General features: G+C 52.9%; 11 protein-coding genes across 11 annotated transcripts; 5 read left to right on the forward strand and 6 right to left on the reverse strand.

The window, feature by feature from the left end:
• Window positions 1-80: 80 nt before the first annotated feature.
• On the reverse strand, window positions 81-1,575 carry SEPMUDRAFT_147673 (HIT-like protein). The gene is made up of 3 exons (XM_016904451.1): window positions 1,138-1,575; window positions 291-1,013; window positions 81-234 (listed from the first exon to the last, which is right to left on the reverse strand). Exons 1-2 carry the CDS (start codon window positions 1,319-1,321, stop codon window positions 460-462), a joined length of 738 nt encoding a protein of 245 aa, XP_016764064.1. The 5' UTR covers window positions 1,322-1,575; the 3' UTR covers window positions 81-234; window positions 291-459.
• A 916-nt stretch (window positions 1,576-2,491) lies between these two features.
• On the forward strand, window positions 2,492-4,096 carry SEPMUDRAFT_38938 (uncharacterized protein; the record flags this gene model as incomplete). The annotated part of the gene is made up of 2 exons (XM_016908723.1): window positions 2,492-3,788; window positions 3,840-4,096. The coding sequence occupies 2 exons, from the start codon at window positions 2,492-2,494 to the stop codon at window positions 4,094-4,096; spliced, it is 1,554 nt and encodes a 517-aa protein (XP_016764065.1).
• A 495-nt stretch (window positions 4,097-4,591) lies between these two features.
• On the reverse strand, window positions 4,592-8,949 carry SEPMUDRAFT_131523 (uncharacterized protein). The gene has a single exon (XM_016902432.1). The coding sequence runs from the start codon at window positions 8,709-8,711 to the stop codon at window positions 4,713-4,715; it is 3,999 nt and encodes a 1,332-aa protein (XP_016764066.1). The 5' UTR covers window positions 8,712-8,949; the 3' UTR covers window positions 4,592-4,712.
• A 942-nt stretch (window positions 8,950-9,891) lies between these two features.
• SEPMUDRAFT_147675 (uncharacterized protein) lies at window positions 9,892-13,887 on the forward strand. The gene is made up of 5 exons (XM_016904452.1): window positions 9,892-10,276; window positions 10,347-10,481; window positions 10,550-10,983; window positions 11,044-13,570; window positions 13,623-13,887. Exons 1-4 carry the CDS (start codon window positions 10,009-10,011, stop codon window positions 11,587-11,589), a joined length of 1,383 nt encoding a protein of 460 aa, XP_016764067.1. The 5' UTR covers window positions 9,892-10,008; the 3' UTR covers window positions 11,590-13,570; window positions 13,623-13,887.
• On the reverse strand, window positions 12,403-13,837 carry SEPMUDRAFT_106130 (TFIIH basal transcription factor complex, subunit SSL1; the record flags this gene model as incomplete). Its single annotated transcript, XM_016900613.1, has 2 exons — window positions 12,403-13,570; window positions 13,623-13,837. The coding sequence occupies 2 exons, from the start codon at window positions 13,835-13,837 to the stop codon at window positions 12,403-12,405; spliced, it is 1,383 nt and encodes a 460-aa protein (XP_016764068.1).
• Window positions 13,888-14,279: 392 nt separating the features above from the next.
• On the forward strand, window positions 14,280-15,589 carry SEPMUDRAFT_147676 (ras GTPase Rab11). The gene is made up of 4 exons (XM_016904453.1): window positions 14,280-14,469; window positions 14,524-14,840; window positions 14,898-15,073; window positions 15,132-15,589. The coding sequence occupies exons 1-4, from the start codon at window positions 14,449-14,451 to the stop codon at window positions 15,257-15,259; spliced, it is 642 nt and encodes a 213-aa protein (XP_016764069.1). The 5' UTR covers window positions 14,280-14,448; the 3' UTR covers window positions 15,260-15,589.
• A 591-nt stretch (window positions 15,590-16,180) lies between these two features.
• Window positions 16,181-18,970, forward strand: SEPMUDRAFT_154640 (Aldo/keto reductase; the record flags this gene model as incomplete). Its single annotated transcript, XM_016907572.1, has 6 exons — window positions 16,181-16,302; window positions 16,382-16,387; window positions 16,467-16,559; window positions 16,624-16,837; window positions 16,898-17,353; window positions 17,438-18,970. 6 exons carry the CDS (start codon window positions 16,181-16,183, stop codon window positions 17,720-17,722), a joined length of 1,176 nt encoding a protein of 391 aa, XP_016764070.1. The 3' UTR covers window positions 17,723-18,970.
• On the reverse strand, window positions 18,065-18,958 carry SEPMUDRAFT_106133 (YebC-like protein; the record flags this gene model as incomplete). Its single annotated transcript, XM_016900614.1, has 1 exon — window positions 18,065-18,958. One exon carries the CDS (start codon window positions 18,956-18,958, stop codon window positions 18,065-18,067), a length of 894 nt encoding a protein of 297 aa, XP_016764071.1.
• A 1,984-nt stretch (window positions 18,971-20,954) lies between the features above and the next one.
• Window positions 20,955-25,431, forward strand: SEPMUDRAFT_147678 (ARM repeat-containing protein). The gene has a single exon (XM_016904454.1). The coding sequence runs from the start codon at window positions 21,008-21,010 to the stop codon at window positions 25,346-25,348; it is 4,341 nt and encodes a 1,446-aa protein (XP_016764072.1). The 5' UTR covers window positions 20,955-21,007; the 3' UTR covers window positions 25,349-25,431.
• A 254-nt stretch (window positions 25,432-25,685) lies between these two features.
• SEPMUDRAFT_106135 (uncharacterized protein) lies at window positions 25,686-26,257 on the reverse strand (the record flags this gene model as incomplete). The annotated part of the gene is made up of 3 exons (XM_016900615.1): window positions 25,686-25,718; window positions 25,816-26,004; window positions 26,072-26,257. 3 exons carry the CDS (start codon window positions 26,255-26,257, stop codon window positions 25,686-25,688), a joined length of 408 nt encoding a protein of 135 aa, XP_016764073.1.
• Window positions 26,258-26,442: 185 nt separating this feature from the next.
• SEPMUDRAFT_61340 (NAD(P)-binding protein) lies at window positions 26,443-27,921 on the reverse strand (the record flags this gene model as incomplete). The annotated part of the gene is made up of 6 exons (XM_016909558.1): window positions 26,443-26,816; window positions 26,872-27,012; window positions 27,127-27,200; window positions 27,264-27,410; window positions 27,461-27,805; window positions 27,868-27,921. The coding sequence occupies 6 exons, from the start codon at window positions 27,919-27,921 to the stop codon at window positions 26,702-26,704; spliced, it is 876 nt and encodes a 291-aa protein (XP_016764074.1). The 3' UTR covers window positions 26,443-26,701.
• Window positions 27,922-27,931: the final 10 nt, after the last annotated feature.

The raw sequence follows: 27,931 nt of genomic DNA on the forward strand, positions 1-27,931 counted from the left end.
CCGAAGCAGACAAGTGAATGCGCGCGCACATGTGCAGCATAGCGATGCGAAGCCTGTTGACATGTGAGTTGCCTTCATACCTATGCTGAATTACAATCGGAGGGCGCCAGAGGCCACTCTAGCCGACCGGACAGTGAACAACGGCCTGTGAATGCACATATCGCTCAATGCAATCGTGTAACATATAGAAGAAGCCCCCAAGATTTCCATTATGTTGACCTAGGTATCTCGTGTCTAGGTCACCTTATATATCAGCGGGCGTGGTTCAACACAAAGGCACGTTTACATACGGTCTTGAGGCCTGGTCTCTTCGCATTTTTCGCATTTTTTGTCTCTATGCGATGGAACTGTATCACGGGCTGTTTCCATATTGGTGTCTTTGTGGGTATAAGTCTCTGCGGTCGATCTCCAGGCTCTCGGCCGATTTGAGAGCCTTGACAGCTCCGTCGTGCCTTCTGTCTACTCACGTTTCCACGCGTCGAGCTCCTCATCTAAGTGCTCCTTGAGCTTCTTCAACTGATTACCAAAATTTTGGCCGCAACGCCAACACTCCATGCTCTTTTCCGAAATACTCCGGCGTTTTCTTTCATACTCGTCCGTGGTCATTGGAAACTCCTCAAGGGCAACGAAGAAATCTGTTGTGAAGGAACGATAGTGGCTGGAATTCTTTAATGAATCGCTGACCATGTCTTTACTCATGACGTGGATATGTAGATGATCCATCGACGGAGTGGCGTGGATTCCGGACTTGACGCCTTGCAGCCAGTCGCGCCCGGGAGGCAGCTCTGCAGGGGGCTCGTGTGCGTCCATCGCTTCGTTCCTGGCCTGTTCTGCTGTCGAGTACTGTCCAAAGCGTCGGCGAAGCTCGTCGGCAACCATCAAGGACACCTTGTCCTTCTCGCGTTTGCAGTCGGCCAGGAACTCTGAATCACCGAATGCTGATTGCGATCCGAGGAGGTTCTTACTCTTATCACGAGGGAGTATCAGAAGATGAACGGTAGACTTGGGATACACTAGCATATAGGAACAGATCAGCGTCAGTCCCGTCGCAATGACGGTTCCTCTCGGGGCAATAAGCTCCGGAGATTCTCAATGGCATCCGAGACCACGAGACAAAGCATTTCGTCGGCCACTCACTATCATTGATCACTACAAACTTGTCATCGTAGTAGATGACTCTGCTCGGGGGAAAGGCTTCCGGATGGAGGGCATACTGTCCGAGAGCAAGTCGTCCGTATCGTTGTGTTTGCTGGCTGGCTGGGTCATGTCTGGCCTTGTCATATGTCGGCGGCACATCCATCCTGGGTTTCTTAGGCTTCATGAGCTCTGTAACTTGGATGGTGGTCAGACTCGGCCGATTTGGGGTCGACTCGTTCGCATACACGCGTTGGGCCTGGGCCGTGCTGGCGAGGAATGCTGTGAGGAATGCGGACCAGCGGCAAGCAGGGAAGCCGCACGCTCGGTAGTCTCTCGACGCTTCGCCATGCTAGGTGAGGTGGTAGGAGGTAAGGTAGGGTCAGGTAGATGTCGATGATGAGGCGGAAGGGCAACCTGGAGGGTCAATGGCTGGCAGAGGGCAATCACAGAGAAGGAAGGTGACCGGTGAGAGGTAACTGGAAGAGTGAGAGGCTAAGAAAGGCTAAAGGTAAGGGAAGGGAACGGCGCTGCGGCGCTGGTGAGTCGTACGCAGAGCAGACCAGCCCCGCACCTGAGTCCGTGAGTCCGAGGTCGCTGTCGAGTCTGGACTTCCACTTGCCTTATGTTCCTTGTGCAGTACCTCCGCATAAGTATTTATGCTCCGACACACATGCAGTGGAGGACTGCATCTACCTATTTTCCTCTAACCGCGTCATGGGTCGCGTCGCGCGTCAAACTTTCACATTATGGAGGTATCATCATCTACCTGACTGTACCTGACTTCATCCATCACAGCATGTAATTCTGCTGCACCATCCTCGCATCTTCCCACTCAGGCTACGCTAGGTCTTCTACCATGCCGCGAACCAAGGCTTCGCGGAAGCGCCAGAGCAGATTGGAGTTCACGCCCTTGCCTTCCTCCTCCCCCGCCGCGAAAACGTACAACCAGCAGATCCGAGAACGTGCCGCTGCAGTTACGATTCAAGGCTCCTCGAAATCGAAGCGACCAAATATGCCAGACATTGGCGACGATGGCGATAACGACGATTCGATCCTACCGACTCCTGCCGGCACTCGGAACGAAGACCTTATCGAAGAGAACGACAGCGAGCCGGTACGAACAGCTTCAAGGCGGCCCCATGGCGCTTCATTGTCGCAAGACCGTCGTTCGACGCGGAAGGCGCGATCCCAGCAGAAGCAGCTCGACTTCTCGAACGCTCGAGATGCCGCCACATTCGATTCACCCGTCCGACTCGCCTCTTCCAGACCCGTCTCTTCTGCCAAAGGCGTTTTTGCTTCTGCTGGCCAGGCGAGAATGGTCGAGCTGTCTAGTGACACGGGTTCCGAGTCGGACATGCCATCCGCACGCAAGATCATAGCCCGTGCGAAAAAAGAGGAAAAGCAGGAGAAGCCGAGGAAGACACGGGTCACGCGCGCTTCACAACGACCAGTAGTGCTGTCGGACAGTGACCAGGAAGGTATTGTCGTAGCTAGCAAGCCAGTAGCTGAGACAACGAGCGACAAGGAGGACAGCGGCGAAGACATGCCAACTACGCAAGGAAGGCTACCTCGTAAGCGGCGAGTAAGGAGGACATCGATTGACAGCTTTGTCAGCGACTCCCCTCCAGCGCCTTCAGAAAGCGAGGACGATGTCGTGCAGGTAAGCACGTCTAGACGGAAGCGTAGACGACAGGACAGCGACGAGGAAGACTCGGCTCATGGGACACCGAGTCGGCGACGAGTAAAGCGGCCGCGACAGCTCTCTCAGCGCGAGAAAGAGGACCTAGCCGAAGACCTGGCCGCTTTAGGGTCAAGTAGTGAAGCACCATCTTCGCCACAGCCTCCGAGGAGTACGCAATCTGCCGAGAAGCAGGCAAGACTCAAAGCATTGGAGAAATTAAAGAAGAAGCGTGGTCAACCTCTTGAGCAGGTTGTTGAGGAAGACGGAGAAGAGGAAGATGATAACAACATACTGGACTCGGATGCCGAAGAAGTCGCTGAAGACAGCGAGGTGGAGGAGGTGCCTGCTCCGATGAGTAGTCGTCATATGTTTCGGCCTGACGAGGATGACGAGGACTTCTTGGTTGAAGAAGGCGACGATGACCCTCTCGGAATCCCCGAGGGTTTGCCACTGCAGTTTACCCGCTACGCTTCTATGCGCGGTAAAGAACTGTTCAAGTTTGCGATTCTGTGGATGGTTCAGAAGAAAATCAATCCAGGCTTCGACATGAGTGCTGAGATCTTTGACCTGACATTCAGAAAGCTGGACGATGAGGTCCGTGGGTTAGCCGAGTCGAAGTTCATGTCGTCGGCCTGGACGCCCGAGTTCTCAATTGCGTTACAAGCTCGACCCGAAATCGCATATCAACGGCCTGGTGGAACTCTCAGGGACGGATGCGATGCCTGCAATCGATCGGGGCACCCGGCAACATACGAGATACAATTTCATGGAAAGCCGTATCACACAAGCACGCTCGAGGACGTCGACGAGAAAGACGACGACGATGATGATGACGACGACGATGACGAAGAAGAATCTGACTCTGAGGCGGCTGCAGAGAATTGGGACTATGACTCCCAAGGACGCAAGGTGGTGCCTCAGAGCACCGTTTTCTACGTTGGCAAAATGTGCACAGCCAATGCGAAGACGGGTAAGTACTTTGACGAAGAGCTTTTATCATCTTCGAACTGACAGTGTACAGCACATGCCCTGCGGCATTGGAAGTTTCAGTTGTACGAATTCGTAGTCATCTGGCTGACTTCGACTGGATACCTAAAGCCAGACAAGATCGTGCAGCGCGACAAAATGTCTACCAAGAAGAGGGGAAAACAAGCACACAAGATCTTGATGAAAATGGAAGAGTCCGGCGAGATCAGGTCCTTGTGGAAGACATTTCGCGACTCTATTGACGCCGCGAGAGATTCAAAGCAAGGTCGTTATGCTGTGGAATCGCCGTGAGAGTGTGACGCTCTACGCTTTTGACCTGGCCACTTGCTACGAGGTTCTTTCTGGTAATACCTTGAGCATATGAATTGGTATCGGTACCTTTTGCCTAGTAGGAGGAGTAGGAGGAGGTGCCTCCTACCTTCTAGTACCTCCGAGCTACCTAGTAGACACCTTTCAGTCGGAGCTCGCATTGCGCGTAACTCTCTGATCGCCCGGCTATTATATGCCAAAGATGAGTGAAGAGTGAAGACGCCGCAGCTCTTGGCCTCTTAATAGGGAGGCTTTCGTGAGTGACTGTCGCGTGACATTAATTCGACCAATCAGAGAGTTGCGTCGTTCTAGAGATTTTTCTTTGAAAACTCCGGCCAAAAGGTGGGTACATGTAATGTACCTACATGTATCAAGGTAATGAATTACACAATCGTTCTGCATTGCGGAGCTGTAGAGAAGCAGAACGATACACATTCCTCAAGATGCTATATCAACTTCCCAAGCTATTATGTATGCAAAAGCTAAGAATGTCTGTGCTCAGAAGATTCCTGGTTCCCTGGGGGTATCGTAACGTTCCATAGCAACCATCCCTCATATACATTTCACATGCACATTTCTTCGTTCCATCTTCACATCATCATAGCCATGCATCCAATTTTTTCACCAAATCCACCACCTCATCAAGTGCATGCAGTTCTTCTTCCAAATGCGCGGCCAGCCAGCTCCCCGCGCTTCCATCCCTCGCAGCGAAATCTCTCATCGAGGTCCGCACAGCTTCCACGCCTCCCTTTTGAAAAATTCTTGCAAGTATATCACCGTCGATGTGCATATCTGTTAGACTGCCGACAGTGGTCTGCAGCATGGTGTTTGTCATTTCATTTCCACTGTTTCTGAAACCGATGGGTACAGCGCGAACACTTCCCACCATCACATCGTCGCCCGGAGGCGAGTACAATGGCCTCATGTGGGAGTAGGGCGAGAGGTGCTCGCTACGTTCAATCAGTCGCTGAAGCCAAAAGAGCTTACGCCACGTAGTTTCGTCTATAGTCGCGAGAGCGATAATGGTGCCATCCGTGGCGGAACCGAGAATACGATTTGACGCCAGTCCAGCAGGGCGTTCTCCTTTTCGTGCTATGGTGGCGGAGGGTCGTAGACGTGTGATGGAGCATCCCAATTGGGCTTCGAATTGCAGAACAGCGGATAGGCTGCCAACCACAGAAGCAGCAGTATTATTCCCTATTGATATTGTCATTCCGATCAATTTGCCATCCTTGCCCCCGGCCAGCACCATGGGCACCTTTGAGGCAAGATTGTCGACCGCGCGTGGCAGGACATAGTGACTGATGAGGTAGTCTGCGCGAGGTCCAAGGCACACGGGCTGCAGCCGGGCAGATGCATCGTCTCCTTGGCCTTGCACCAGACATAGATTTACGACAGAGTCGGCAGCCGTCGTGATGACCATCTGCCGACAGTCCTCGTTAGCATCTTCGACTGTCATATAAACACCAGCACTTGCTAGAAGAAAAGCTGGGCAAATCTGCGTCCATTTCATCTCTTGCACATCAAGCCTGTAGAGATAGACCTTGTTGCCAGCACAGACCGCATATGTTCTGTCATCGAATACCGCTAGTGCAGTGACATCTTGGTCGAAGTATTCTTGTCGGGTGACCGTAACATCGACAACTTCCCGACTCTTGACTTTGGGTTGCAGGAATGTCACTTTGCCTCGGCGGAGGCCATTCTTCCTTAGATAACTACCTCCAAGTAGAATCCACGAAATCTTTTTCTCACTGTCCAGTCGCGGGGACCATGAAAGCAGCGCATTGACCTTCTCCCCAGGCTGCAGCTCATGCGTGAATCCGGTATATGCTTGTGACTTCTCGCTCGAATGCTCCTCGTATATATCTCCCATGTCAGGACGATTTCGTTGCACAGCGATGAAGTCAATAAACGGCCACAGCTGCCTTCTCTCCTCGGGGGGCGATCGTGGTCTCGAGGGTAGAACGCGCACATCATAGCGCATACCTGAACAGACCAGATGACGCAATGGTTCAGCATATACCAGTCGGTTAGGAGTTCCGCTAGTGGGCAGTTGTCGAGGCACGGTGGACGATTGGCTATCGAGCCCGATCACGATGAAGCTGTCACCAGATACGAGTAGTAGCTGTTCGGCAACTTCGTCCGAGGACAGATAGCTTGCGGCTGGAATCTGGCAAGTGGCAACGACGGACCCCTGGACAAATTCAGGGTGAGCCTTGTCGGTGATCCAAATATTTTCGATACGCAGCGACCTGTTCCTCCCACTCCAGCTGATTAAGAGGGTGCTGTTGCCAGTCATGGCGACTGCCGAAGCTTGATCGCTCGTCATGGATGCCAGGCGAACAGTACTCGACCCAACGACGCTCGTGCCGAGATACGTTAGGGGCTCTTCCGCATTGGGCTCAACGATGAATGATACCAGTGTGCCATTCCGTAACCCACAGACTGCCAAAATGACGTTGTCGCTCTCCAGGAGGACGATATGGTCGCATGGGGCGGCCTGATCAGATGACGGCGGTAGTCTTGTATCATAGCTTACCGGTGCTGAGCTGCTGTCACCAAAGCACAGCATGAGTAGCCTTCCATTGGAAGTCGATGCAAGCGCGACTATGTCGGTCTTGACCATGGTGGACGCGATGCAGAGTGGTTGGCTGGTTAAATCAACTCGGGGCCCAGCGGTCATAGCGTCGTCATCAGCAGCGGCAACACTGTAGCATAATATACCAAAGCTTCTCGCACATTGCACTGCGACCACCACCTTCGAGGCAGCTGGTATGATCGATGCGGCCAGTATCTCTTCATCTTCTGCCAACCTGCGCCGGAATGTGTCTTCAAAGTTTGCATGCAGAGCTTGCGACATGCAGATGCTTTTTGGAGTTACTTGTACAATGATATTATCAGACGTAATGGCTGCAACAAGTGTCCTCTCCTTGGTATCAAATGCCGATATTCCAGTCACGTCTTTGGGCAAGGAGTCTGGATGGTAATCCGGCAATGACGCAAACTCTGCATGCAACCTCCAGAGCGTAGTTTCGAGAGGACTGGACAGTACAACGATGAGCGACCCCATCGACAGATCAGGCAGTACCCAAGCACCGGTGACAGCCTGACAAAAGTCCAGACGCACGAAAGCGGCAGCGATGCCCTCAAGTCCTTGACGCAACTCTGTAATGGCACCATATGGCTCTCTTCCAGACGTGACAAACATACTGTCAGTCTCCTTGATTCGACTGCGATTAGTGTGAATAACATCCGAAGGAATCATGTCCGTCACTGATGCCCAATTTGGGATCAGCTCTATCGGCTTGATACCCATGGTGTCCATTCTGCTCATTTCTCCAATGCGTCGGGCGCTTGGCCAGTTTCCAATGGAGACCACCAGGCCGCTGCTAGTATCACCTGCCACGCACAAGATGTCTGGATCTAGCTCGCCGCCGAGGGATGCAAAGGCGGTGCCGACATGACACCCGAGACTGCCAGCAACACTTTGTGTCACTCGAGAGGACTCACTCTTCGGAATTTTCATATATAGCACAAGGCCATCTTCACGAACCAGGTAAATGTCATCGCAAGCAGATCTAGCTGCCTGACTGCGTTGCGGCTTTGCCCAGCTTGTCCATACAGGAAGAGAGCCCGAATTACCAGGATACTGACTTGCATCGTCGACCGGCGCCAGACTGTTGCCCAATGTCGACCCAGATAGGATGTTTTTCCATATCGTCATCCTGAAACCAGTGACGAGAAGGAAAGCAGCGTCTTGTAGAGCTATTAACAGACTTGGAATCTCAGTAGCGCCGTCGAGGGGTAGTCCTGGGTGTTGCTGCGCCTGTATTGGGCCTGTTGAGTGAGTCCAGTCTATTTGAATCGCCTTTGTGAGTCCCTTATCGATTACAACCACCAGCAGAATGATGCGGTCGGGGTCATCGTCGGGTGGGACAAGGAAGCTGACCTGCTGCACTACGCCCGCAACCGCCAGGTGCCGTTCAGATGACACGGGACACCATACTTTCTCGCGACCACAGATTTCATGTTGGATTTGTTCATGTGTCTTCGCCGCGTAAATAATGATCTCCCTTTCCTGCGCGGACACAGCCAGGGCTCGCGAATGTGGATCAACTGCAAGATAGTGACCAGGCTGGTAGATCAGCCGATCGTACTTATGCATGGGCACGATTTGCTGCACAAACTCGAATTCTCCACGCCCGGTACTTTGTAGGAAGATAAACACGAGGTCGGTATCGAGAGTCAGGACAACCGATTGAGAAGGAAAAGCGGGATTTTCGAGTGGACCGTTGTCCTTCTCCAATTTGACCAGAAAGTCCTCATCGTCAGGGGCCTTTTCGGGCGGAAAACTTGCGGCGTCTCGTATGGGCGAATCGAAATCGTTCTTGAATGCAACGTGCGATAGATGTCCTCGATGCCCCACGTGCTTCACATGAATGAAGTTATTTCCAACGAAGACAACATCGTTGAGCCTGGGATGCCGGATGCGAGCGTGTATGATGAAGCGAACGACAGAGCTCTGGATTGTTGTCTTGGTGTACACCCCGATGACTGGCTTCGAACCATCACCATTCGACAAGGGTGCAGAATCCATTGCGGAAGGCGCAGGGAACCTGAGTGAAGTCTGGTCCGGGAGACTGTCGTCGCTGTTGCTATAAAGAATGTTGGAGACCCCGGCTTGATACCCAAAGGAGAAATCGCAGAAGTCAATCAGTCTCTCGCAGGCAGCGACGCACCGTTCGTGCCAGTGAGATTGGGCGTTGCTCGCTGCTGCATTCACTTGTCACAGAGCAGACCAGGGTCGCCAAGAAGGTCACGATCCGGGTTCAGTGTGCAGTCCAGAGGAGAGCTGCCTTGCATGTCAGCCGCAAGCGAAGACTGAAGGCTCTCAATAGAGTCGATCAAACACGAGCCTGTCGTCCATCTGGCAATGCAATATACCGTTAGTCCGCGTTGCTGTGACTCGCACAGCTCGAAGCTGCTCTCGTTTCAGAATAATATGCGGGACGCGAAGTCCTTGCCGCAGCTGTCTCCTGCACTTCTCTTGACCCTGCTCGCCAGCTTCAATTGGACCCCAACGAGGACAGCAGTCAAGTCGAGACGACGTGCAGCATGTGACCGGCGACAAGACCTGCGGCTTAAACGACCACCGCAGCAATGTCCGTGGAGCGGCGCGTCGGGTGGAGCCGTGCGGGACTTGCGATCAGTCGGATTCTGGCGTAGTTCAAGCGGCGCGCTATCTGCATCGTCAGCAAGGGGGAGCTATGGGGCCATGTCTACTCCTCCATGAATATCCATGAGGGAGCTGTCTGCTTTGCCCGCTGCCCGCTGCCCGCTGGACCTTTCGACGGGGGGCCGCACGGTGGTGTGCAGAGGATGCAGAGGATGCAACTGTGCAACACGCCCCCAGCTCGTCGCATGCACGTGCAGGAGACGGACGGACGGGCGGAATTTGGTTGGTGTAGTGCACTGTGCAGGTGGTCGTCGGAGGATTCGCGAGGATTTGCGAGGATTGGCAAGGCAAAGAGCAGGACGCGTTATGGTTTCGCGGCGGCGGGACGTCGGCAGACGCCAGCGGGAGCACACAGCAGGGTTTCTCCTTCGCACCTGCCGCGTGCCACCGCCTCGCACCTGCCACGGCCATGCTGCACCACCAGAGAGGTACCTTACAGTACACCTAGTGAGAGGAAAGGGCACTCATCAGACACAGAAAGTCTGGCCGATTGTTCATTCACGACCTCGCCGTCATCCATGGTCCTGGAAGCGAGCATGCTGCTTGAGCACGTTCCACAACCAACATATCCTACACACTGTACATAGGGCATAGACACGCAGGATGTGCATCAGCGCCTGCGGGACTCGCTACGGATACCAAGGCCGCCAATCCCGCCATGACAGCAGTGCCAGCAGCTGAGCAGCAGCAGCAGCAACATCATCATCATCAGCCAGCGCGTGGTGTCACTGGAGACGACACCTCCTCGAGCGCGGAGCTCGAGCGGGCTTCAGCGACGGCGGTGCACGTCCAGCAGGCGCCCAGCGACGAGAAGGACAAAATCGCGCGCATTCTCTCGGCATGCCGGGATCGCGACTTGGAAGCTCTGTGCGAATTGGCCTGCTCGGAAAAGGGCTTGGTGGATGACGAAGTGCGGCGTACAGCATGTAAGTTCCTGGACTCTCTCGGGCATCGTCGATGCTGCAGCTACGCAATAAACGCTCACACTTGTGCCAGGGCCAATTCTACTGGGCGTCCACAGCGGCAACAAGCAAGTCGCTGCGAATCGGAACTGGCACGACTTGTCCCGTCATAGAGATGAAGACCAAGTTCGGCTGGACGTCAACAGATCATTTGTGTATTATCCTGAAAGTAAGAAACTACATATTCCAACCACGACAACTACGAGCTAACATCGTTTGACTCTGATCGTTGCACAGACGAGTCCGAGAAACAAATGGATGAACGCAAGCAGGAACTATCCGCGGTGATCACCGCCGTATTGCGTCAGCATCCTATGCTTTGCTACTTTCAAGGCTACCACGATATCGTCCAGGTTTTGCTCTTAGTCCTGGGTGCCGATGCCACGGGACCGGCTGTCGCCCGGCTTTCCCTGCTACGCATCCGAGACTTCATGCTTCCGACTTTATCGGGTGCCGAATCACACCTTCACCTTCTTCCGGCCATACTGTATGCGGCAGATCCCGATCTCTATCGGCATCTTTCCAATGCCTATCAACCAGCGCCCTTTTTTGCCCTTGCGGCCACTTTGACTTTATATGCGCACGACATCGAGGGCTATGGAGACATTGTGCGATTGTTTGACTACCTGCTGGCGAGTGGAGCTGTAATGCCAGTGTATCTGTTTGCAACGGTATGCCTCACCGCCACTTGAGTTCATATGGATGTATGCTGGGCTAATATCTTCTCGCAGATTGTCATGACCAGGAAGAAAGAATTATTGGAGATAGACCACGATGAGCCCGAAATGCTCCACTCCATTCTGTCGAAGCTTCCCAAGCCACTGGAACTCGAGAACCTGATCCACGGGACACGGACTCTGTTCGGGCGCTATCCGCCAGAGCGACTGCCGAATGGGGCCTGGCGACGAGTAAGTTCAAACTCCGTGCTCAAGACGACTCCGAATCCCCAGGCACTCTCCATGCAGTCGCTCCGAGAGGGCGAACAGCTTTTCGAAAAGCACGCAACCGAAATACGCAGGTACGACGCACTCGTGAGTGCCCGGAAGCGCATAGGAGCGCTTGCATACCGTTACCGACGCCCGGCCAGATGGACCGGGGCTGCAGTTCTCATTGCCGTGCTGGCATTGTGCATGCGTGGGGACAGTGCAGGCATCGTCTTTCGTTCGCTTGGCCGCGTGCACAACACAGCCTGGGGTCTTTTCAAACCTTTAGCGCCGTCATCAGCACAGAATCTGCTGCGCACGTATATACGTTGGGCCGGGCATGTTGTGGAATAGCGAAGCATGACTTAGGGTTGGCAGACACCGGACTTATTCCGTGTGCGAGGAAGCACTGGGCTAACGGAACAGCAAAAACGCCAGAACGAACCTACTGGCGCATGAACGGGCTTGAGCAAGAATATCTCAGCATTTGGTGCGGCATACCGTGAAATGTCTCTTGGAGAACTGGCTCGACCACTGGAGATGAGCTGCGGATGTACATGTACTCTAGGAAATTGATTCGGGATCATGAATATACATGTACCTCACTGCTCGACCCCGCAGCCTGTTACGAATACCTGTACATGGTGCACAATGTCTCTCGAACCGAATATCCGCCGGGAGGCATATTCGCGTTTCTCGCTGATTCTTTCTCGTGGTCACTGGCTTTGTGAAGTGTTGAAGTGAGACTGGGTACCGGAATTTCGTGGTCACTGGCTTTGTGAAGTGTTGAAGTGAGACTGGGTACCGGAATTGAGGTGGTGTTACTGGGTCATCCAATTTGCTGATAGATTAGGTATTGTACTTTGCATCATCCACCTCAATGGAATCGAACGCGAACACTACGACTTCTGCCAGCATCGGTCGGAAGGCGTGTGGAACCTGTCTGATACCTGGTACATCCAATGTACTTGATCATCGATGCTTCTGGGCTGGAATGATCTCTGCTACGTATCAGTCCCCGGCGCGTCGCCACTGCACCTCTCCAAACGCGCATTGCCGGGTTTTACTTGCGTATATGATGCTCCAACACATGTTTCATGGCAGGGAGCTCTTCGTATATCTGGGATTGATCATTTACTGCTTAGCGACTGGAACTGGTGTTCCTGCTCAACTTGGCGCAACCTCCATTTCGGCCGCCCCGTTCTCGATACCTGGCAAATGAGCGTTGCTTTGACAGCCGGGGCAATTGTGAACCACCTCATGACAAAACACATCGCAATCAATGCAAAAATGCTGCTGGCAAGTCGAGCACTCATACCGGGATGACTCAGATGCGCCTTCTGCCCGTTTGGGCCGGCTGTGTCCATTTGCAGAGCCATCGACTCCGTCTATTCCGCCAGATAGTGCAGGAAATGGAGATTGGCATCCGAAGCACTGCACGCTTCTCTTTTGTTGGGCTCGTTTCCAAGAGACCTCGTCCCAGTTCTGCAGGGGGAAAAGATGGTGGTATGATCTCGCGAGATGCGTGGAGAGGATAAGCGTGAGCTCACACGTCGGACATGTAGCTGGGAGGTTGCAGACTTTCGCTTTGCATCTGCTGCAAAGGTAACCACCTCTGGTGAGATTACCATGACAAGCACACAGTGTTGCCTTTTCTTCGACGATTCTTGACGGAAAGCCCATCATTAATAGTGCAGCTTGGTTTCGCTTCTGCGCTTCAACGTCCGAAGCACGCACCACAGGTGGTGTCGTGATTGACATGAGCAATTCACGGTAGTGGACCTCGTCAACTGCGACATTGTAGCAGTTCGTGTCGCCTTGGTTTGTCTTTCGACAGATCTCGGCACATATGAACATTTGAGCCGCTAAACCGATGATGTTCACGCGTATTTTGTCTTTGATACAGGCTTTGATGGTGTCATGAATGTCTCCAGGATCCGAGGTATGTAGGGCTCCGAGGATTATCGCTACTTCACGCGTGCCGTGCGATGGGGTGTGGTAGAGGGCTGCTCGCGCCATCTCGAGCGCGTTCTGCAGTGATGGGTTCCCCTTAGGATCCGTACTTCGAAGTGCTTTGATGGCGTTGATGTGGTCATTTGGATTGCCAGACATGTCGCTGACTCGAATGGCCAGTCCTTCCCGCATGCCAAGGATTCCAAGCTGTGAGATGGGGTTTTGCTCGAAGTATTCGCGGATGAACGCAATTACATATGTGAGGGTCAGAAGTAATCGAGTAGGACGCAGATCCTTCTCCATCATCGCCAATGAAAGATCCAAAATTAGAATTGTATGTCGAATGATGCCACGCTGAAGAGGCGTAGTGTCTTTGACAAGCCTACATACAGTTAGAATGGCGTTCAACTAGGGAGCACAAATGAATGGACTACCGTTTCCTTTTTGCGGCTTCTTCAATGCCACCCAGCACCTCCAATAGGTTTCCATCTGCCCCTTGACGGAGATCACCAGTTCCAGTGGCTCCTTCTTCCCATCTCGCCAAAGCTCTTGCTTTCGGACGCGACGCCAAGGTTCGACCTTTGCCTGTGCCATCGCCATTGACCTGGAGATCATCATCCTCGTCGTACTCGTGGTCTGAATCGGCCATACTGGTGGTCCGGAAGGTGGGAGAGGACTACTTGTGTTCGGGATATGTGCACATGGGGCAGGTGAATTTCCTCGAGCCTATACCATACTGGTATCGCTCAGCGGCCAGAGCTGCCAATGGTGAAGTTCGGAATAGACTTTCTCGAAATGATTCCGGACACGGCTGCTTCCAGTGGTAGCTAGAATCGGAAGGGTCCCGCAGCGTCCAGGAGAGATCAGGGTCGAAGGGTGCACAGTGGGGGGTGGACGGCGATATCGAAGAGCGTTAAAGCCTCTACCTAAAGCAAAGAGGACGGGAAGTGTCTACCGTAGTGAGACTGAGCGACTCCCTTTCACGTGGCAAGCTCGGACCCCTGTTAGACGCCAAGGCAACGTCGTTCAGACAAAGAAGGAGCAACCATGACCGGACCCTATTATTGACGACTTGTATTGACGACTTCAGCAAACACTCACCACAAACACTTGCCACACACACACTCTGTCGGCTTCATCACGTACTACCGCCCTCTCCCGTCACCTTCTCCGCGCTTCAGCCGACACCTTCGACCTCACTCACCGCCGCCCTCGCACGACCCCTCCACCGCTAGACACAACTAGGCTGCAATAGCGACCATGGCGAACGACGAATATGATGTGCGCAACCCGGCAGTATGAGATGGAAGTCAGCCGCTGATATCACCCATACAGTTTCTCTTCAAGGTGGTGCTCATAGGAGACTCGGGCGTCGGAAAGTCCAACTTGCTCTCTCGATTCACACGCAATGAGTTCAACCTCGATAGCAAGTCCACTATCGGCGTCGAATTTGCGACCCGATCTATCCAGGTCGACAATAAGACCATTAAGGCTCAGATTTGGGACACCGCCGGCCAGGAGCGTTACCGCGCCATCACTTCAGCCTACTACCGTGGAGCTGTGGGCGCCCTGCTCTGTTACGATCTCACCAAAAGCCAGACTTTCGACAACGTGACCCGGTGGTTGAAGGAGCTGCGAGATCATGCTGATACGTAAGGATGGACTACACTCCGCGTGATCGCGATGCGGGAATGCTGATAAGAGAACAGAAACATTGTGATTATGCTTGTGGGAAACAAGAGCGATTTGAGGCACCTTCGGGCTGTGCCTACAGATGATGCGAAGGCATTCGCTGCAGAGAACGGATTGTCTTTCATCGAGACTTCTGCCCTTGATGCGAGCAACGTCGAGCTTGCCTTCCAGCAAGAATTGACCGAGATTTACCGTAAGTCCTTAAAACATGACTTGTGCTCATAGCACACGAGATGCTGATGGACTTGCAGGAATTGTGTCTTCAAAGGCCCTCGACAACGATGCAGGCAGTGCTGGTGCGCCTGGACAGGGCACATCGATACCACTATCGTCTAGCAACCCACCGGGAGGTGACGCCAAGAAAGGACAATGCTGCTAGACGGCACATTCCATTCTCGATACCCGGTTATTTAGGGAAGCTGCAGTAGGTGTTGGTCGGGCGAATTGGTACGAAGCATGGGTTGACTGCGTGGCCTATGGGCTGGCTCCGATATCCGCGATAGGAGTTCCAGGCGTTTATAGGTAACGATTCTTGTCGTCCATTGCCGGAAAGATATGAGAGACTCTACGCATGACAACAATAACTTAATGATCATTGAAACGCATTCGACGAGATGCGCAGGCTGTACTCAGATATGTGGTCACTCAGAACTGACATTGTTTGGCAACAAGCTCCGATTGACTTCAGGGACGACCGAGTATACACGACATACCGCTTCTATGTGAAATGCCTTCGGATCCCCGTAGGACCTGTGTGTCTGCTATACTTCAAGATTCGCGCCGCCGGCAAAGGCCGTGGTGATTGTGCCTTGTCTAGACTTCTCTGCGAAGAATCCAATTCCGAAAGAGTCTGCCGTAGCAGACAGATGAACAGATCATCGCCACAGGCCTTCTTAGTGGAACACCATGACTTCGTATTTCTCGTAACGATGACCGACCTACAGCAAACAAGCTCCGTTTACGTGACGACTACTCGCAATTTGCTGCCTTTCCCTCCCCCTCGTAAACAGCAGTAGAAGAATTGTCTCCGACTCTTTCTCGGGCCGAATAATGTCACCAATGAATTAATCAATAGTACGCTGTAGAACAACGTACCATGCAGAAGTTGCATGATATGAGTGATCACCAGTAGTAGTGCGTGTAAAGTTGTATCCCTGACGGCGATCGGAGATAGGCGGATTTATGGTGAATGCTACCTGTAGCCATGAGCATATACATGTAGCTTGAGGGGCCCTCGTTCTATGATGTCTTCTTCATTGAACATTCATTCCCACACCAGCCGCTGAATTCGACTTCAACAATGTCTCTATTTCCCCCCGCTCCAAAGCCAAAGTCCCTGCTTGGGTATCACAGAATCCTCTCGCCGACAGCTGGCGTTCGAGTGAGCCCATTATGCTTAGGCGCCATGAACTTTGGCGATGCGTAAGGAATTACCAGTAGAACTTGTCACCAATTTGTCTGACACAGTCGCTAATTTTCATGTTCTCTACCTCTCTTGCAGATGGAAGTAAGTGAGATTCGGTTTATTGCAGTCCGGAGCTGGTCGAATAGATTAACTGCCTCAATCATAACTTATACATGTATAGGGACTACTTGGGCGAATGCAACAAGCAGACGGCATTCGAAATGCTTGACTTCTTCTACGAGAATGGCGGCAATTTCATCGATACTGCCAACAAGTAAGCCTATTTTTTTTTTCTTCTCCTCCGCATCAACTTCCTAGAGACTGGCTAACAGTAGCAGTTACCAGGCTGAAGAGAGTGAAACCTGGATTGGTGAATGGATGAAAGCGAAAAATAACCGTGATGAGATGGTTATTGCTACGAAATTCACCACCGGTTTCCGAACGGGCTCAGAAGCTACGGAGAAAATCAAGTCGAATTTCCAAGGCAATCATTCGAAGAGCTTGCGAGTTTCGCTGAATGCTTCGCTGAGAAAGTTGCAGACTGACTATGTTGTGAGTAGTACATGTTTCCTGGCAGCTGTGGATTATGGCCTGACTCCATCCCTTCTATAGGATCTCCTCTATGTCCACTGGTGGGACTTCACCACCAGCATCGAAGAGCTCATGAATAGTCTCCATGCCATGGTTCAGAATGGAAAAGTTCTCTACCTCGGCATCTCAGACACACCAGCTTGGCTGGTCGTCAAATGTAACGACTACGCTCGCTTTCACGGATTGACTCCGTTCTGCGTCTATCAAGGCCATTGGTCGTGTGCGTTTCGTGATTTTGAGCGGGATATACTGCCCATGGTGGAAGCGGAAGGTATGGGCTTGGCACCTTGGGGTGCACTGGGTCGTGGCCAGTTGAAGCCCAGTGATGAGTATAATGATCCGAACCGCGAGGGCCGAAAGATGGGGCCGCATAACGAAAAGTATGCGAGGATTGCGGACAAGTTGAAGGCGTTGGCGGATAAGAAGGGTACTATCATCACTAGTATCGCTTTGGCATATGTGATGCACAAGGCGCCGGTGAGTCGATCTTTTCTTATTCCTTTTCTCTCCCAGGTAGACCATGATTTTGAGCAGAGAGAGTGACTGACACAAATATCTCAGAACGTCTTTCCCATTGTGGGAGGACGCAAAGTCGACCATCTTCGCGGCAATATCGAAGGCCTTGGGGTGGAGCTGACACAAGAAGAAATCGACGAGATTGAAGATGCGGAACCCTTTGACGTTGGGTTTCCTCAGTCATTCTTGTTTGCGGCTGGCAAGCCTTACCGCACGAGGTATACCGCCAGGGATATCTCGCTGGTGACCAGCAACACGCCGTTGGAAACGCTCCCGAAACAGCAGCCTATTCCGCCGAAACAGGGCGAGAAGGAATTGAAGCTGAGCTGAGTCGACGGGTAGAGCGGATGAATCGCTCGTATACAAGTCGATGTGTTCGTTGGGAGACTTGCACGTCCACCTGGATTATGACTTTCAGACTGTGGCGGCATCTCCGCAGAGCAGAGGAGATCTGTTAAGTCTTCGATATTCTTTAGACGACAGTCAATACAACTTGTTTGCAGACTTCTGAGCAGCCCTCGTCTGTAGGGCTAGCATTGCCATCGTGGGCAGGCCACCATGTATATCCAAATCTTCAAGTAGCGCCGTGTCCCCAGTATGCTTCGTGCACATTCTATGCATTACACGCGATTTGCTTTGTTTCTGTCTTCCCGTCTACTGTACAAGCACTCTTTACCGGCTGAATCGAGCAGTCAAGTCCTTCCATATCTCACTGTCCAGCTTTCCTTGAGACACATTTAGCGAAATCGACTGAACACTCTGTTCTTTTTGCAGCAATTCGTCCACGAAGTCACTCAATTCACCCGCCGCCTCTTCACTTGGTATCTCAACCTTGGTGTCCTCATTGGGATCCCATATGACCTCAGATGATACAATTTGTAAATCCAACGCTCGTGCAATCGTATCTCCTACAGCACTCAAGTCCGAGGGCTCTGTCGAAACGACTATCCTACCATCCGGGTCGCTGTCCACATCTGTCGCGCCAGCCTCTAGGGCAACCTCGAAGGCTTCGTCAACGCCTACGCCGTCCTTTTTCTGGAAAGTGACGACGCCCTTCTTGGTGAAGAGGTAGCTCGTCGGTGTCGCTGAGCCTCCATTACTTTTGATTGCGAGTCGAACCTCCGCTAATGTTCGGAGCTTGCTCTCCGTCTCGCATTCCACAATGACAGCGACGTTATTGGGCAGGATGCCCTCGACGGTGACCGTCTCCAAGTTGGCGCCACTCAAGCTCCGGCCTTGGCCTCGAGCTATGGCTGCTTCGATAGAAGCCTTTGCGAAGCCTTCACGCTTAGCTTGGGCAATGAGGTCGAAGAGATGGGGGTTGGTGTTGGGATCGGGTCCGTTCAGCTTCGAAGCGAGTGCGATCTGGGCGGCGAAGATGGAGCGTTGCTTGTTCTTGCGCATATCCACCTTGGCCTTGTCGTGCTGGATCTTACTCCAGCGGCTGTGACCAGACCGGAGTGCGGCATTCGTCGTCAAGCCGCGAGAGCAGCATCGTGGGGATGGAAGACGGATGAATCGAGCGACGTGGCTGCTGATGAGCGTGGCACCTCTGCTGGGGGCCATTGTGATTCCTCTCGGTCTGTCTCCTCCTCTATGTGTGCATGTTAATTGGCGTTGCGAGAAACCAGTAGTTACCAGCTAGTGCTATAGGTATTCTAGTTCTATTTACAGCGGCTTCGTTCCGCTGTATTTCTCCCATTGTTGCAGCCGTTGACATCTCCTGAACTGCCTTCACGACTCCACGACGCATGCATTGACGACAACGACTTTTGGGACTCCGGTCATGATATAGAATATATACGGAAACGGACCATGGCCGATGTAGACGCGACACCCTCGACGGCAGCTACAAAAGCAACCAAAACAGCATCGAATGGAGCGCCATCTGCGCCAGCAACAAATGGCGAGCGCGAGTTGTCAGCCTACGAGCTTGATGTCAAGAAGCTACATGCTCTCCCGACTGAACAGCAGGGACTGTACCTGTTGACCTTTACCGCGGACCTTGCGCGACATGTCGAAGAACTCACCGCCGACCAAGCCACTGCTGAGCAAGGGACAGTCAAGAAGGAGCTCCTACAAGTGATTAGCCTGGCTGCTCCTGCGCCTACGAGGGTCATACGGAAGAACTTGGGGAGAAGCTTCGCGGGCATCTTTGCAAAAGGAAGCAGAAGAGTCTTGTTTGAGACCATTACAGATCTCGTAGCAATCGTCAGCGCGGGCAAGGAGAGGGACTTTAGGACCAAACATGCGGCGGTATACTGCCTCGGAGTAGTCTTTGAAACTGCGGGCGATAGTGCCATCAGTCACTCTCCATTGGCATGCTCTGCAATATTGAAGCAGCTGAAGGCGGCCTCCAACGATGCTGGGCTTCGGAGCGCTATATTCCGAGCTGCAGGCAGAATCGCACGTGGAATTACTGTCGCTATCGACGAGGAAATCGGGCGAACTGTGTGGAAACTGGCTAGGAATGCTGCAGGTGTCGACAAGTCATTGCTGGTGCAAACGAGTGCGTGCTACGCTCTCGAACAGCTTGTACAATGTAGCTCATACTTCGACAACTCCAACGACTTCGAAAAGTTGCAGACTGCAATAGGCAAAGCGCTGGAGAGCTCTTCTATCCCCGTGCGTCACGCCGCAGCTTCATGCCTAGCCGCACAGCTGGCGAAAAGTTACACAGATATAGCCAACAAAGATGCTATACCAAAGCTCAAGAAGCCGAAGAAGTCCAAGAAACCTGAAGACTTGGAAGAAGAGGCGGAGCGAGCGTCTTCACCTGCCCCTGATAAGTCGACTACCGCTTTATCGTACACTCTACCCGAGATACTCAAGATCCTATCTTCTTTATTCTGTAAATCCTCGACTTCAAATCGGTTACGAGCAGGAGTCGCTGTTTGCTACGTCAGACTGCTCAAAGCTCTGGGTGCTGGTGTCGTAGAGGCGAACTACAACCACATTGCTCGCCATCTATTCACTGATATTCTGAATTACCCAGGCTGGCAGTCGAATCAGTATCGCCAACTTATGGCCCGCAAGTTTGTTCGCGTCATTCTTGAGCGTGTAGTAGGCTCAATGCTGGGTGAGACGGCTCAGCTGGATGCTTGTCGATTCCTACTCAACGATATTATCAAGGACTTCCCCCAGGCTGTCAAGGAACGTCCTGAGCCATCCAAAGCGATCTTGACCGGTGCGATCAGTTCTCTCCAATCCCTCATACTGCGCCTTGATACTGCGGTCGGCAGTATTGCAGAACTTTGTCGCGAGGGATTACTCCAAGTCTTGCAGCATCCGAGCTTCACAGTCCAGATTCAGACTTCTCAGGCACTCCGAACTTTTACTCTTGCCTGCCCGCAACAGCTTCTTCCTGCTCTCACAATCTGCATGAACAGTGTCAAGCGAGAACTGAAGTTGCTCGGTGGTCAAAGACAAAGCCAGCGGAGGTGTATCGCATATGCCTATGGTCTTGCCGCCGTCTTGAGCACCTCCAGCCAGCATCCACTGTATGGCTCGGTTGATGTCTACGACCAAGTGCATCACACCGCGACCGAATTGTTGAAGTCCAGTGGAAGCTCAGATCTTAGAGTCTCCTCCTGCCAGCTGCAGGTGGCATGGATCATGATTGGGGGACTGATGTCTCTAGGCCCTAACTTCGTCAAGATTCATTTGTCACAGCTCATGCTCCTGTGGCGTAATGCCCTCCCTCGACCAATGTTGAAGGAGAACATGACTCAGAGGAACATGTTGGAGGTCAGCTATCTGGCTCATGTGCGAGAATGCGCTCTTGGCGCCATCAAATCCTTCTTGACATATAACCAGCGGCTGTTGACGTCGGACGTCTCCCGAAGACTTGCAGGGATGCTGGAGAACACAGTGACATTTCTTCAAAATCTTCCGGCGAAAAAGACGAGCGACGAACCTGCGAACAGATTGAAGGCAGGTCTACAGTTGCAGGACTACGAAGTCATGGTAAGGCGGCGTGTGTTCGAATGCTTCTCACAACTACTCTGTCTCAGTCCTGCTGGCAGTATCGAGTCGACAGCGCATTCCAGCATATTGCCGCTAGCAGTTGCATCATTTTCCGATTTGGAGTATGATGCTCCAACTTCTCTCAGTGCGGCGATTGCAAGCGCCACCGCTGCCTTCGAGAGCATATGGGAACTTGGTGACAACTATGGCTTTGGCGTCAACGGGAGAGCGAGGGGTCTGGACCTGCTCAACCCCATCAGCGGCAAGCTAGAGCGACATTGGACGAGCAGAAGCGATGTCGAGTCAGAGATTGATCAGACACTTCTGTCGCCCATTGGCCGAGCTGCTGAGAACGATCCGACATGCTGTTACTTGCCGACTACCAATCTCGAAGAAGACTTATCTGGACCGCCAGCTACAGAGTCTGTGGACTCGGCAATCGCGGCTTTCGCACTCTGCTTGCCACTGCAGAGCCCTAGAGTCCAGGAGAGCACGCTGGAGCAGATGGCTTCTTCGATGGGCGCGAATCTGCAGAAAGATCCTGTCAGGAAGGTTGCAATTACGGCAAACGTGGCACTTGCGCTGTCTACAGCACTCAGAGTGGCGACTGGCGACATTGGCTCTGCCAAAGGCAATCTTCAAAGCGCCAACACTGAGAAGTCTTTACAGAGCCTACTGCACGTCTGCGTCAAGGATCCGGATGAGAGTATTCGCAGCACGGCAGCTACAGCGCTCGGCAGGCTGTGCTCGAGCTCAGGTACCGCGTTCACTGGCGTGGAGGTCACGCAGCTCACCGAGACTATTGTAAACAACAGAGAGCCTCATGTACGAGCAGGCTGTGCGAGTGCGCTCGCGCATATACACTCCCAGATTGGTGGCATGGCAGCTGGACTGCATATGAAGAATATTGTAGGCATACTGATGTCACTGGCGGCGGATACTCATCCTCTTGTGCACTTCTGGGCGCTTGATAGTCTATCGCAGATTGCAGAATCCGCTGGGCTGAATTTCTCGGGTTATGTCACCAGCACGATTGGTATGCTCTGCCAACTGTATGTCTCAGATGGGCATACCGAGGAATCCGCATCACAGGCGTCGTCCAACATGGCCATGGGCCTGCCTGTCACTGCGACAATTGCTCGTGGTGTTGATGCAGTCATCAATGTACTGGGTCCAGACTTGCAGGATATGGCCAAGGCTCGGGACATGATCCTCACTCTTGTCCGGCTATTCTCGCATGAATCAGACGTCTCAATCTTGCTCGAAAGTCTGCGTTGTTGGGAACACCTTTCGCTGTATGCTCCCGGCCACTTGCAATTTGAAGAGTACGTCCGACGCCTTCAAGATGACGCGGACTCTATGTCTCCAGAAATTTCATCTGTAGCTTTACACGGTCTCTTCACACTTATGCGTCGGGATGCTCCAGAAATCATCCGCACTGCTCGTCCTGGCCTCGAGGAACGGTTATGGGAGCATTTGAATTTGGACCCTGGGCAGAGGTCGATACAGGATATCTTCTTGAATTGGCTGCAGCAGACTGGCACCAGTGATCCTGGAGACTGGATCGAGAGATGCAATACCGTCCTGACCAAGACTGTGGTAAAGTCAGAACAACAGCCTAGAACCGCAGGGCCCGTATCAACTGCTGGACCGGAGCTTCAGGACGAGGAGGTCGCTGGGTTTGCCGTCACGGCTGGTGCTCAGAAGGAAGACGATACACAAGCTCCGTCGTCCGCACAGGAGCTCATGCGATGGCAAGTGCGGCTATTTGCCATGGAATGCTTGCGAAATCTGATAGCTATGATCAGAAAGGAGGCCGCGATCAGTGATGACAGTCCAGGAGAGGCTGCGTTACAGAACAAAGTGGCCGATGTCATCCGCATTGCTTTCTCTGCCTCCACGGCTGGCGTGACTGCTCTGCGGGTGGTTGGTATGCAAATCATTGATCAGGTTCTCAAGATGTTCGGCAGAACACCAGATCCGGACTTTGCAGAAGCCATGCTCCTTGAACAGTATCAGGCACAGATTAGCTCCGCGCTGACACCAGCTTTCGCGGCAGATTCCTCGCCTGAACTTGCCGCTGCTGCAGTCGACGTATGTGCGACCTTCATTGCCACGGGCATTGTCAGAGATGCTGAGCGTATGGGTCGTATCCTGAAGACGCTTGTTTCTGCTCTCGAGAGCTTCTCGCGTGACTCTGAAACTGCGGCGATTGGAGACCTCAGAGGACTCACATCAAACGCCCAAGTCATGGTTCGCATGGCGGTCTTCTCTGCATGGGCGGAGCTGCAGATGGCGAGTGGCGAGCAAGAATACCTGGTGGACATTGTGAAGCCGCATATCGCACAACTGGTGCCTCTATGGATCTCGTCTCTCCGTGAGTACTCACGATTGCGATTCGAGCCTGATATCTCAGCAACCACAGCCACGCCAGCAACATCAGGCGACCTCGACATGGTCTATGCTGCGCTCAACAGAGAAACACTCCTTGGATTCTATCAAGCGTCTTGGCTGAGCCTTGTAGACGCCATCGCTAGCTTGATTGACGAGGACAGCCAATTCGTGTTTGATGCTCTCGACAACAAAGATACTGACACTGCCAAAATCGAGTCCGGCGCAGCCAACAGTATTGCACAGAAGAACGCAGGCATCAACTATCGCGAAGAGCCTGTGGCGTTCTTCTTCGTGCTGTACGGCCTGGCATTTGAGTCACTCGCCGTACGGAGCGGAACCGATGATGTGCTTGTGCGACAGAAGAACCTGGACATCCTCGCTGCGCTGAAGAAAATCTTACGACCATCCGTCTCCGGAATGGCCGTTTTCCAGGAAGTCGTTTTTGCAGAAACGATGGACTTGTTAGATCGTATGGTCTTGACCGAGAGCCTGGCCATGCAGGAAATCATTATCGAGATTGCCCGTAACCTATGCTTGGTGCATCCGTCGTCAAGAAAAGGACAACAGGGCGCGAACCACAGCGAGGACTTGTCTGAGGATATCGAACAGCTTTTCGAGCTTACTCGCATCATCATACTTGTCATCGCAGGTCTGGTACCAGGTTTGACCGACACACCAGTTGCATCGCATCTCGAGACATCCGAGGAGGCGATCAACCTCATTCGTGCCGCCCTTCAGGCCCTAGTCGATGTATCCGAGGTGTTCATCTCCATCATCAAGACAGATCTGCACGCTTCGATACTGCACATCTTCGTCACGATTCTTGGTACGGCAAGTTGTCAGGCCACAGTTGTGCCACAAGCTTTGCCCATCTTCCGGCGCTTCGTGGCCAGTCTGGCGGAAGATAAACAACCCGAGACCAAACAACAGATTCACAGCGCACTGAAGCGGATGCTGGCCATCTTGCGGAACGCGCAGACACGTGAGAGTGAAGCGAGTCTCCCATGCGAGAAAAACACGCTCCTCGCCATCACGATCTTGCTGTCCACTGCACAGCAATTTTTCGGCCCCGAAGATCCTCTCGTGATCCGCTTCATCAACGAGCTCCGCGAGTGTCTCGCGGCGCCCACGACGACGAAAGTCTCCGCGGGCTGCTATCGCACCTTAATCAGCCAATCCGTCGCCCCGAGACTCACCTTCTCCCACCTCGTCAGCTTTCTCATCGACGCGCCCGATCTCGAAGGCATCGATGAAACCAAGCTTGTAGTCTCCCCCATTTTAACCTCTACCGTCTCTCGCCTCGCACCCGAGCAGAAACCTGCTGCTGTCGTCCTCCTCGTTCACACCCTCCTCGTGTATGCGGGCAACGCGGGGCCGAGTGCTCATCACAGCATCGCATCGAGTTTGCTCCAACTCGCCGCGACGGAACCAGCCACGTTTCGTAATCTCATCGGCGCCATGTCGGGGCCGAAGAAGGTGTTGATGGAGCAGATTTTGAAATCTCAGGCGGGTAATCGTCGAGGCGGCAGGCAGGAGGGTAGTGGTGGTGAGGATCGAGAACCGACGATTGCGCTCAAGATGAATTTTGGGTCGTGAGGCTCTCTCTCTCTCGTCTAGAGTAAGAGGGGAGGGAAGTAAGGTACCGAGCTGAGGTGATGTTGATTGATTGATTAGCGTTTTGGGGCGTAGTAAGGATGTTTATATCGATATGTAGCGGAGTAATCATGTGAAGTGAAAAACGACGAACTAAGGTTAGATAGTAAGATGTTTGTAACGGTATGAACGCTAGCCTCCCCCTAATGTAGCCGAGCTAGTGTATGTTCATATTATGCCCCTATTACAACCAATCCGCGTAGCTTGCTTCTTAGCTATAGTAGTCGTAATCGAACGATATAGCTAATACATCTGTCGTATAGCTAGTAGACTCGGGGACTTAAGTAGGCGCGTCGCCGGTCTCGATCCATTCCTATAGAAAGTAAATTAGTTACGCTCAATAGCTATATCGCGTTTACGTAGCGCGTTCGCGTAGACTCGATAATAAGCTTAGGTTTATAGTTGCTTACCTTGAACTCGGCCTCGGTCAGAGTAACGAGAGCGTTCTCGGTAATCGTCTTTTGCTGGTTATTGCCAATCTTGCCAATAATGACAAAGTCGGCGTTCTCCAGCTTGAGTTCCAACGCGCCGCCGTGGTTAACGGCAGTCAGGGCGAGAAGCGAGAGCGTCAGCTTCATGCCTGTGCCACAGAAGTGGAACTGCCACGAGTGTTAGTTAGAGATGCTTGGTGGCGGACCAGGCCCAGGAGAAAGGGGGGAAACTCACACTTTTGCCGGCCAGGCAGTTGGGGATACCCTCCCAGGGATTTTTCCCGCTCTTCATGCTCCTCTTGGCCTTCTTCGACGCCGAAGGACCGTCAGAGGCGGCGCCAGAGGTGCGCGCCGCGCTCTTCTGAGCGCCGCGGCTGCCGCCCCGTCTGGGATTGATGGTCTCCTTCTTGGAGACGCCCATCGTGTGCGTGGGTGATGTTGTTTTGAGGGAGGGGTGTGGTGGAGGGAAGCCTTTTGTATAGGGCCGAGCAGTGTGTGCGAGGCAGTGAGAAAAGTAGTAAGGTGATGGAAGTGAGCAGTGTGTGCGAGGCAGTGAGAAAAAGTAGTAGGGTGATGGAAGTGAGTAGTGTGTGTGAGGCAGTGAGAAAAGTAGTGAGTCGATGGAAGGGAGTTTTGTCGGTGGATGGTAGTGAGTTGAGTGAGAAGAGGAAGAGAATAGGTTCTCAGGACGACTTTTCTGGAGAGCTGTTGCGAAGGAAGGCACGCTAGGCAATGGAGTACACGTTCAAGGCGCGTCTTTTCCACCGTCACGTCACGTCCATTTCTGCCCAGTTGCTTCACGCGCCACTCGTGCGTCCAGCAAGAAGGTAGAGGTAGCTCAGTCAGGTAGAGACGAGATGATCAATCATCTCTGATCCCTCATCGGCTCAGCAGAGGAGGGCGCTGGATTCACACTCGGCACCTCTGACCCGGTCGCGACTGTGGCACCCGCGTCTACGGGCAGAATGACTCCGGTCATCCTGTGAGATGGTCAGTATCATCATTTCCCGAGGACAGACAACGCGGACAACGCACCACCTCGCTTCGTCTCCAGCGAGAAAGCGAATCGCAGCGCCCACATCCCACCCCGTTCCCTCCGTCTTGAGCAGCGACCGATTTTTTCTCGACTCGCGAGCTTGTTCAGACATACCGGAAGCGTACATCATCGGTGTATACCTAGCACAAACCATTGAGGATCAGCATGGTTATCGACATATGATCATCATCTCAGCAGGACAACACATGTATCAGAGGGCAGGTTTTTATACGGCCGGCCCCTTCTTCACTTACACCATGCCAGGGCAGACACAGTTTACACGTATGCCGTCGGGTGCGTGATGGCTGGCCATTGCTCGCGTCATGTTCTGAAACAGGTCAGGGTCAGCGTACTGCGGCCGAGTTCTATTGTAATCCAGATCTACACTTACGACAATGGCACCTTTCGAAGTTGGGTATAACAAATGTGGATTGCCTCCTCGAAGCCCGGCTACTGATGCAAGATTGACAATAGATCCTCGGCACTGCAGGCCGTCATTCTTAACCATCTCTGGAATGGCATATTTGGCCATCAGGACCTTGTCTCGATCAGTATCATGTGCGGCCGCTGCTAGCATTACAGACTCACCATGCTGCCAACGTTAATTTCCATGCCCTTCGCCCATTCGGCCATATCGACCTCCACAGCCGTACCGACCGCACCACCAACGCCCACAACGTTGACCAGAATGTCAAGGCGACCGTATGCGTCGATAGCAGTGCTCACAGTCCTCTTGCAGTCATCCTCTTTGATGACATCAGCCGCTACGGCGACAGCCTGGCCAAAGCCATCCTTGTCGATGAAGTCGACGGTGCGTTGTGCCAGGTCGAACTTGAGGTCTACACATACAACGCTACATCCTGCCTCAGCCAGTAGTATCGCTGCAGCTCGCCCGTTGCCTATTCCATCACCTGCGGCACCAGCACCTGTGACCTATGAATCCTCTCAGTAGTATTCTGATCTACAGTACAGCAGATCACAAGGACTCTACTTACAATGGCAGTCCTGCCTTTTAACGATCTAGTCGGTCTCGTGAACAGGTCGCTCATAGTGTAGTGT

The sequence above is a fragment of the Sphaerulina musiva genome, assembly GCF_000320565.1.
Source record: "Sphaerulina musiva SO2202 unplaced genomic scaffold SEPMUscaffold_2, whole genome shotgun sequence".
In the NCBI taxonomy this organism is placed as follows: Eukaryota; Fungi; Ascomycota; class Dothideomycetes; order Mycosphaerellales; family Mycosphaerellaceae; genus Sphaerulina; species Sphaerulina musiva.